The 11,089-nt window shown below is 36.8% G+C and overlaps 1 protein-coding gene across 1 annotated transcript; it reads right to left on the bottom strand.

The window, feature by feature from the left end:
* Positions 1–5,130: 5,130 nt before the first annotated feature.
* On the bottom strand, positions 5,131–10,278 carry LOC149567089 (wall-associated receptor kinase-like 20). Its single transcript, XM_089820308.1, has 4 exons — positions 9,810–10,278; positions 7,634–8,265; positions 5,736–5,783; positions 5,131–5,447 (listed from the first exon to the last, which is right to left on the bottom strand). The coding sequence occupies exons 1-4, from the start codon at positions 9,980–9,982 to the stop codon at positions 5,398–5,400; spliced, it is 903 nt and encodes a 300-aa protein (XP_089676434.1). The 5' UTR covers positions 9,983–10,278; the 3' UTR covers positions 5,131–5,397.
* Positions 10,279–11,089: the final 811 nt, after the last annotated feature.

Raw genomic sequence — 11,089 nt, 5'->3', positions numbered from 1 at the left:
TTGGTGTTTGACACACATTGAAAGAATGCTTTCTGATGAAGAAATGCCTTTATCATTTCTTCCTTTTGTTGGGGCTACTTGTTGTGGTTCCACAACTCACACCCCATCTCCTAATTGAAATGGGGACCCCCTATTTTATTTTAGGCTCCTACTTCGGAATTCGCAAAAATTTTGATGTCTTACCTACCCTCTTTAGCTTAGGTCCCAGGTCCTGGTGGAGAAACCGTATAAGCAAAAATCATATTAAAAAAAAAAAGCAAGTGCACCAGTGCACGTGATCTAGTGCACAAGTTCACAATTTAGAAACGAAAGAGCACCACTTTTGGTGATGTGCCGATGCTCAACTGCGCACCAGTGAAGTGCCAAAAGTGGGTGGGGTTATATAAACCCCCCACCCCTCATCCTCCTTATCACATTTCCATTATCTTCGTTAAGAGTTCCCTGCGCCACAACTTCTCCAAATGTGCTTGAATGCTTCCGACTGCATTTGTGCACCCGATTAGGTGTGGATTTCTCACAACAAGATGACTAATGCAACCAAAGGCTAGGTGCACACTAGCGCACCTAACTTGGTGCGCAAGTGCGCACCCTAACTCTATCCTCTCCACTTTCCCTTTGCCTACGAAATGCCAAGAACACTAACCTATAATGGTGTGTAGCTGCGTACCTGATCTGGTGCACTACTGTGCACCCCCAAAGATGCAATTCAAAACACAAAAAAAACAAAAAATAATGTGAGGTGTGCACTAGCACACCTCACCTCATACATTAAAAACTTGGAGCCCAAAATGGGTGTGCACTTGTGCACCTAATCGAATGTGCAAGTGTGCACCCAACTTTACCTAAAGGAAGTTAAAAGAACTAAAACAAAACTCCAAAGGAGGTGCGCACTTGGCACCTAATCTATTGCGCAAGTGTGCACCTTATATTTAATTTTTTTTGTTTTGTTTTGAGGGAAAAGAGGATAATTGGATGTTTTCACGTATTTAATTTTTAGGATAATACTAAGCCTTATTTTAACATTATTTTGATTTTGAACTAATGAACATCTTTCTTATGTTGTGTAGATATAATGGCATCTTCATTCGGCGAGAAAATGGCACCAAAGCTCATTGTATTCAAGTTCCAAGGTGTGTCGTCGAAGTCAAGATTCCAAGATGATTATCTAAGATTAAGGATATAGATTTAGGACACACTGACTTGGGAGAGTTCTTGAGAATTTGCAATAAACCCACTGAGAAGTCTGCAATGATTTATGCTTTAATCCGATCAGGGTTGGTGAATGCAGCCTCGCAGTTGACACTTGCACAACACTTTGTTCCTGAGGAAAGGGTGGTGAAAAGCATACCTGGAGAAGTTGTCCTTGACCTTCGACCTGAAAACATTGAGAGGATATTTTATCTCCCTAGGGCAGATCAGTTCATCGAACTCACCTATGAGGCAGTAGAAAGGTGGTATAGGGAACACCTAAAAGAGGCTACATATATGGCTCAATCATCTGATCTCATTGAGAAGACTCCTTTAGGGAAGGTGGATATGATGAGGGGATATATGAAGGATGATATTAGATACTCAATCATACTTCTGAGTAGGGTGATGGGTCTACCGGCAGCTGGGCACTTGAATGTTTTCATGCTTAATTTTATTGAGACTATCAAGACGGCAAGGATGCCACTTGATTGGGCCACCACATTGAGCGAAAACTTGTGTGAATAATTGGAGGTAGTCAAGGACAAGAAGAAGTTCTACATGACTTCATATATGGTGTATTTGCTAGCTGGAAGGGCAACAAACTATCTCGAATTATACAAGAGGGGCAACATGCAGGATCTCAATGCTTGGCCGTATATTGTCTATCCTCAATTGGTGAAGAAGAAGCTCTCAAGACAGAGCAAAGAATACAGAATCTTGAATGATGCATTCATATTCGCTATCATTTGATTCATAGAAGGAGACTATGCAAAATGATTATCTGATGATGCAGTAGCACAGATAACAGCTATCAGGGCCTATTATATTCAGTTCAAAACATTCACATGTCTAAGGGTAGTTGTTGCCACTCTCAACCCAAAGAAGCTCCCTAGATATCCTAGTGATAGAATTGTCCTATTGGAGATTGCAAGACAAATTGAGTCTGCACATGACAGAGTAAGGAAACAGCGTAGACCATGTTGGACATGGCCCCTGGTCATAGGACCATACCAAGTTAAGCGGAAGCAAGACATTTTGTCTTTTGAACGGGAATGAAATCAATATCCCCTTGGGGAATACAATTATCCAAGGCCATGCTTCAATAATATCAGGAAGGTCCAAAGTCTAGCAAGCAGGGAATTTCAATACGAAGAGGCTATTGAGGATCATTGGATGAATGCAACAAACGACTACGATGTTCATATCAAGGACTATTGTAGGATGACTTTGTATTTGGCTGAAAAGGCTTTAAAGGTTCAGATTCCTGAGGAGATATTGAAGCAAGACTTGGGGGAGCTGTTGGACCCTCTGTTCAACACAAATAAAATTGGGGAAAGGCCCATAATGAACGTTGAGGTGGACAGGGAGGAGAGTGATGATATAAATCATAGGGTGAGGCACACCATTAAGATGACGTAGGATTGGATCAAGAAACCATTTCAACTTGATACCAACTTGACCACCCAGTTAGATACTATCACCCTCCAGAGAGGAAAGGAAATGGCAAAAGAAAGAGGAGTTCTCCTCAAAGGGCTGAGACAGGAGAGAGTGAAGTACAAGCACCTCCTCAACAGTAGGAAATAAATGTGTAAGGATCAGAAGATACTTGAGCTTCCCAAGTCCAGACAGATCCTCAATTGCCACCAGTTGTGCCCAGCTAGACAGAGGGTGAAATCCAACAAGTCTCTCCTCTACAAATAGAACTAGCATCCCCTTCTGCCTCCAAGAAACAAAAAAAGATTAAGATCCGCATGAAGAAAAGGCAAAGGGTGATTAAAAGAATGGTTCCTTTACCATCTATCCTGGAACCTATTCCCGAGGGAGAAGAAGAGGAAGAAGAGGAAGATGAGGAGGATGTGCCCATACAAAGAACCCAGCTAGCTAGAGCCACAGAACAAGAAATGAGGAGAAGTTCCACAGTGACACTACCATCCACCCCAAACGAACATTTGGAAGTAACTTCTTCAAAAGATAAAGTACAACACTGGGTGGATGAGCAAAATGTGGAGGGCGATGATGTATTCAAAATGTCAAATTTTGACTTCATGCCTGTAGGAACGGAGTTGGTTAGGGATAAGATCAGGGATACCCCTACAGGTGAATCCCAATAGGAGGACTAGACGCAGATGCTGCCAAAATCACAGGGTCTTGATCTTACTCCCTCATCCCCACTACAAGTCATGATGGTGGATAAAGGCTCTGTTACTCCTCTGCCTCCAAGTTTCGAAGAAAAACAAGTTCAAAAGGAGCCTTCACAAGAGAAAGAACCACAGCAAATGGCAACCGATGAAGTGTCAAAAGAGGGACAAAAGGTTGAACATTCTCAACAAGCCTCCCAAGACACTGAGGTGCAAACTACAAGTTCCACGAAAATGAAGACCACAAAAGGAGAGCCTTCGCAAAGAGAAAGAACTCTGAGGAGGAGTGATAAGGGAAAGGAGGTAACTGAACATACTCATTCATCCTCGAGAGGCGAGCCTTTAGTTGAATGAGTTTCGAGGTGGTTGAGGAAAGAAATGATGAGAAACAGGAAACCACAATTATGTGCCGATGAAGATATCATTGACTTGGCTGAGGTCCTGAATAAACCTAAGTCCCCATCATAGGAAGCGAGAGCATTGGCATTTATCAATAGCACTTGGGATCAAGATTTGTTCACTCAAGTGGTTATCCCTTCTCGTGATGCAGATGCGAAAAGCTTGGGCCCACAGGATTATCAAATTAGAGAGGTCATGCTCGAGAAGCCCACATTGGATACAACCAAGTTGATGGTTACGATCGATATAAAGGAAGTTTTTAAAAGCATGGAGCAAGAAGAGGCTGAACTCATAACACTTCGCAAGCAAAATGAAATTCTAAGAGGATATTTAGCTAAAATTGTTGGTCCCCTAGATCCCGATCGCCCGAGGAGACTCTAAACGCTATACTCAGAGAAGGGGGAGGGGTACAACTAGATCCATTTTTGAAATCCTATCAGTAGTGGCGAGAAAGTTTTGAAGAAAAGGGTGTCTTGATCATCCAAGGGAATCTAAAGTTACTGCATGCTATGCAAGAGAATGTAAACAAGTTTCATTTGGGTCTGACTTTAGAGGTGTTCTTAATGCTTGTATTTAGATGAAAACATCTATTGGATATGCATTATGCTATATTTAGGTCCCCTTTATTCTTTGGGGCAGATTGCATTTGTTTATATGCTTGAGGTGGCCAACTTCGTACAAATAATATCCATATCTACATTGGCTAACCTAGTGTGATTTTGATTTATCATATATATATATATAGACACACGTGCATGCAAACGCACACACACACAAATGCAACTAGATGATTTGAGTAGGTGTGAGAAGGATTAGAGCACTTGTTAGTAAATTGAATATAATGCAAATGATAGAGTAGAGGTGGAAGAATTATAAGTTTGGTAGAATTATTGTAGTTTTTTTAAGTGTCATTCGCTCTCTAAGATTGACCTTTGTCATCCAAATGTTCCTATGAATCTTGAAGAATGATAGAATATTCCTTTATTTTTCATTAAAAAGTACTCTATCTCTTATATTAATTAAAATAGCCATTATTCACAACAATAAACAATAACCCACATTTCTATTAATTTAAAAGTAACTTTCCTCCGCTATTGTCTATTAGGCATACATAAAGAAGCTTGAATTTTAATGTGATGTAATTTATTATATGAATGGTTTTGCCTTTCCTCCTAAAAGGTGTTGCAACTTCATCTTTGTCCTCAACAACTTCTCTAGTGTGTCCGACATCATCATTGTTTATAATTTTCGAATCTGCTTTACTCCTTAATTCGGGCGTTGATTTTTGACTTTGAGAATGTGAAGAACTGTAGCCACATGGAAATGCTGTAATGGGCTGTAAATGTACCATTTTCTGAAATGCGAGTTCACAATTTGCGTACACTGTTCGAAACTATTTAGTAAGAGTAGAACGCGGGATCAGCACGACATTAGAATAAAGAATGGAGAGCATATAATTGTTTGAACAAGTACAGAAAAAGATAATTTCAATCTACAATCGAAGAATATTTGCATTCGCTCACTATGTGAACTCACAAAGCAATACCAATATACATTTTTCCAAGAACTATTTCTTCATGTGCCTCACATAACTCCCACAAGAAATCGTTTGCACTGAGTGCCAATCCAAAAACGTAGTTGTTACACACACGGTCAATAAAGGCATGCATCAAAGCCATAAGAGGAGAAGCAGCAGCAGACCAACCAAAGCCACAAGTCCTGTATGCACATTTACATATAATTAGAATTCAACAGTGTTCTTATTCTGAGAATATTAATGATATAGAGATTTTCACAATTTATGACATCAAAATATAACGATCTTTAGATTAAACTGTGTACAATATTTTTGTACTAAAGTCTTATATTATTTTCTATTATTCTGATGATGGAATATAGAATATGATCTGAAATATTGATAAAAAAAAATTATACACAATTTAATCCAATGATCGTTATATCTTGATTCTGAGAACATGTTTAATCACATGAGTTCCTCGTACAGACCTGAAATCTGATGTGAATTATGACTGGCTCTTCCGCTCCAAACATATCCTGCACCCATTAGAAATTGATGGAAAACTAATTGAGACATAAATAGATAAAAGAATTTGAAGGTTTATCATTATGAGATTAAAGACAGTTAATGAGATGGTCAATTTTGTTTCTCTAACTTTCAAACATGTCAACTATTAAAAGACTTTATAATAAGCTCTCATCTTTTCCTAACATCCAAAAATGATGAATGGTGATTAAAAGTTTGAGGAGAAATTCTTCTATTTTTTCAACTTTTAAAAGTATTCAACGAGTATTAAAAAGCTTGATGGTGAGCTCTTATGTTTTCTCAATTTTCCAAACATGCTGATTGACTACTTGAAAGTTTGATGATGGGTTCTTCTGTTTTTCCTATTTCAAAAATGTTGATTAACTACTAAAAAGCTTGAACTCGAACTCTTTTATTTTCTCAATTTTGAGAAATGCTCACCAATTATTAAAAAACTTGACGAAAAGTAAAAATGACAAAAGAGAATACATTTAGTCATGATAAAGATAGTTAATAGAACAGTTGATCATGAATTCTCTTTTAAAAATGTTGAGCAACTATAAAAAGTTTGATGATAAGTTCCCCTATTTTGATGTTAGAAATGCTGAATGACTGCTAAAAAGCTTGATGATGAGTTCCCCTACTTTCTTAACTTCCAAACAGAAATGTAAATAACTATTAAAAAACTTGGAAGATAAGCTCCCCTGTTTTCTCAATTTTCAGAAATATTTAACATTTACTAAAAATCTTGATGATGATGTCCTTTGTTTTCTCAACTTTTAAAAATGTTGAAAGACTACTTAAAACATGAGGATGAACTCGTTTTTTTCAAAATTTGAAACAAATTGAATGACTATTAACAAGTTTGATGATGAACTTCTTTGATTTGTCAACGCAAACCTCTTAAAATTTTCATCATATTTATAATCAAAAGACACGTTGAAACTTAGTAAAGGAAAATACATTCCAATTATCATAAAAATAATTTATGAAACAATCAAATCCTATGTCCCTCTTTTAAACATGTTGAACAATACTAAAACACTTGATAATAACCTATTCTGTTTTCACAACTTTTATAAATGATAAATTATTAAAAAGCATGATAATGAACTCTTTTTTTCCCAGCTTTTAAAATTGCACATCAGTAAAAAGATTGGTAATGAACTGCCCAATCAAATTTCAATGAAATTGAAGAGCCGTTAGAAACTTTGATTATGAACTCCGTCATTTTTCCAACTTTTACAAGTAATTACTAAAAATTGATAGTGAACTCCCCTGTTATCCAACTTTCTGTAAATGCTAAACGACTGCTAAAACCTTTGATTGTTAACTTCCCTAATTTTTCAATCTTATCCTCAAATATTTCCATTTGAGCACTAAAATGGACAGAAAAAAATGATAAAAATTATACTGAACTCCCCTGTTTTCCTACCATATCCTCTTAGAACAAATCTTGTAACAAATAGAATAGGGTAATATCGATTAAAAGACTGTACAAATTCTTTTCCTGTGAACATTTCAATCAGATCCATCATTAAGATGAACAGACAAATGTGATAAAACTTGACGCTGTCCTCCCCTGAATTTTTTATTAAAAAACTGCAATTTCTTTTCCTTAACATTCCCATCACATTCATCAACATATTCAGTTAAAAATGACAAAAGAGGATACCTACAATTCAATCAGATCCATCATTAGGATGAGCAGACAAATATGATAAAACTTAACGCTGAGCTCCCTTGTATTTTTAATTAAAAGAATACAATTAGTTTTTCTTAACATTCCCATCAGATTAACAGACGAACACCTACAATTCAAACAAAAACAAAAACAGGGGAAAACCTGAATTCCACTTACCTTGGCCATAGCAGTTGGTTGTAGAATTGACGCCATTTTTGCAGACACAGAGAAAAGAGTTTGCGATTCCAGAATACCCACAGACACCGGCGCTCCGCTCGCAATCAGTACAGGCGGTGGAGAAGTAAGTATTGGTATTATCAATGTTATAAGAGTAGCGCAGAGCAATGCCATACTTCCAAATCTTGGGATTGGTAGGATCGGGCCCAAAATTGTAGATGCTGGTATAAGAGGAGCACTGTAACTTGGGCAGATTGAGCTCATCGGCAGGGCCGAGATTGATGGGAGAGTAGACACAGCAGCTGGAGATTGGGGCATTGGGAATGAGGCCGAGGCCAGAGACACCCGGGCAGCCGTAGAGAGCGCTGCAGATGTGAGCACTGCCCGTGTCGCAGACGGAATTGTCGGCCGCGAAGAGGGAAGAAGAGGAAGAACAGCCCAGCAACACAAATACGTCGTTCTTGATCCGGAATGGGGCTGCCCAATCCAGGCCGAAGCTCCCGCTGTTCTGCATTGCGTTGCAGGTGGACATCAGGGGATCTGCTATCAGAATCACATGGTCGTTGTAGTCTATGGAGGTGATCTGGTATGATCCGCTGTGTGTGCTCAGCATCAGCTTCTTGTTCACGCACCTGATGATCATGTTTGTAACATCAAATGATTAGCTACCATTTTTTGTTACTGGGTGTGAAATTGAGAAATTTTTGAAATCTGAGTGTAATAACGTTTCAATGACTACACTGGATGGAAATTGATTTTAAGGGTATTGACATTTCAATGAGTCTGTCAGCTACCATTTTTGTTACTGGATGTGAAGATGACTCCACTGAATGGAAATTGATTTTTAGGATATTGACATTTCAATGAGTCTGTTGGCTACCATTTTGTTACTGGGTGTGAGATTGAGATTTTTTTGATCTGGGTGTATTAACATTTCAAAGTCTACTAGGAGAAATTGATTTTAAGCGTATTAACATTTCATTGAGTTTCTCAGAATTTCAATGATTAGCTATCATTTTTGTTATGGGTGTAAAATTGAGGCTTTTTAAAATCTGGAGTGTATTAACATTTCAATGAGTGCACTGGATGCAAATTGATTTTTAGTGAATTAACATTTCAATGAGCCTGTCAGAATTTCAATGATTAGCTATCATTTTTGTTACTGGATGTGAAATTGAAGCTTTTTGAAATTAAGTGTATTAACATTTCATTGAGTTTCTCATAATTTCAATTGAAGCTTTTTGAAATTCAAGCGTATTAACATTTCAATAAGTCTACTCGAAGGAAATTGATTTTAAATGTATTAACATTTCAACGAGTTTTTCAGAATTTCAATTCTTAGCTATTATTTTTGTTACTGGATGTGAAATTGAGACTTTTTGAAATCTGAGTGTATTAACATTTGAATGAGTCCACTTGATGGAAATCAATTTTAAGTGTATTAACATTTCAATGAGTCTATCACAATTCAATGATTAGCTACCATTATTGTTACTGGATGTCAAAATGGGGCTTTTTGAAATCAAATGTATTAACATTTCAGTGAGTGCACTGGATGGAAATTGATTTCAACAGTATAAACATTTCAATGAGTCTGTCAGAATTCAATAATTAGCTGCCATTTTTGTTGCTAGATGCAAAACTGAGATTAGTTGAAATCTGGGTTTATAGACATTTTAAAGAGTCCGTCAGGATTCCTCACGGGATGGTAGTTGATTTTAAACATATAAACATTCCAATGAGCCCATCAGAATTCAATGATTAGATAGCACTCTCATCACTGGGTATCATATATCAATGAGGCTTTCAAAATTCAATTGATTTTAAATGTATTAACAGTTCAACGATTAGCTGTCACTCTCCTCGCTGGATGTAAATGGACATAAATAACATCTGATCTAAGACATATAATCCCTACCCAACAACTACTTGTTCATATAAATAATATAAATCCTAAATATCTACTATTAACGAGTAAATCATCTCATCTAGATGATGTCTGATCCATTTTAAACAAACCCTCCCTGACATTTAACTAAAGAAATTTCAATCTAAACCTCAATCTTTCAAGTGATATAAACTCTTAAAACTTCTAAAATCAACTGTGAAGAAATCATGTCTACCATTAACAATTTAACCTATGATAGTTTTCAAAGTTCAAGTAGAAGGCACCGACCTAACATAGCTCTGAAACTTAGGGTCTCCACAGCCAGGGCCTGTTCCAAATGGGTACTTCACCTGCAATTTCCCACACGCGTCCCTACACGCAGCGCCACTTCCTCTATCCGTGAAAACCCCCACTAGCACTAATACTACTGCCATTAACTCTCCACAGATATTTCTGCCCATTTTCGCTCTTCTCCTTCAATCGCATTCGATGTATTGATATGAGCGGCAAAACCCCAATATAGAATCGTTTGCTCTTTCAGTGTTTAACGCTAGCTTTGGTATTCCTATTCCTATTCCATTCCTCCCCTGTAAAGCAGATTTCATTCGCTCTTATATTCTCTTCCTCTGACTGAGCTGTATTCCAATGTGAATCTGAAATTTCCAGAATAGGTACTTTACTAAACTTTTTGCTTCGCGCCTCTCGCTGTTTCAAAGATGCAAATTGAAATGGATGCCAATTCATAATCTTCAGACATAATTGCATGATGAACGGAGGGAAAATTATGCCCACTATGCAGTCACCATCATTGCTCCTTTTCACGCTTGTGTCCGCTTCATTTTTCAAAATCTCAGGTGCTTGTCTTGTCACAGGTAATTCGCCCATCAATCACAACAGTTATTTTTATCTTTCACACAAATCAGCGCTGTTATATCCGTATAAACATTATATATATATATATATATATATATATATATATAGTTTAAGTTTATTGGTGAAGTTTAACGGTTGTGAGGTTGTATAGTTGTAGATTTTGGATTATTGAATAGGTATTGACTAAATCTCAAACTATAACATAAAACATACAATGAATGTTGGGATTAAAAAGTGCTTAGTGTTCTCCTAGATAAGACTTGCATTTTAATTTAGTGTTCAGACATTGCTCCCTTAGCTCCTTCTTATGATTTTGTACTTCTATGAATTAAGAAATAAAATAAAATAAAAATTATCAGTTTGATATTCATAATCAACTTCTAAATTGAATGGCAAGTCAATATCTTATTTACTTTGTATAATAGTCAACATGGATTTGTAAAAAAATAGATGACTCAAAGCGTCAAAGTTTTGTGCAATGCATTTGGAATTTTCAAAAATGTATAAAGTTTTGTAATTTGAGTGGGGAAAACTGTGAGCGCTTAGATGGTTGTCCTATAGAGGGAGCTTCAAAAAAAAAAAAATTGAACAAGTCCTACATGCACTATTATTGAAATTATTCTCTTATCTTCAATTTTCTTTGTTGAGTTTATATCTTAAATAACATGTGAGTTGGAACGCAAGTTATAACACAA

Source organism: Cupressus sempervirens, chromosome 3 (genome assembly GCF_028749045.1).
Source record: "Cupressus sempervirens isolate cs-2001-9-10 chromosome 3, ASM2874904v1, whole genome shotgun sequence".
Classification (NCBI taxonomy): domain Eukaryota; kingdom Viridiplantae; phylum Streptophyta; class Pinopsida; order Cupressales; family Cupressaceae; genus Cupressus; species Cupressus sempervirens.
This window is presented reverse-complemented; position numbering and strand designations above follow the sequence as displayed.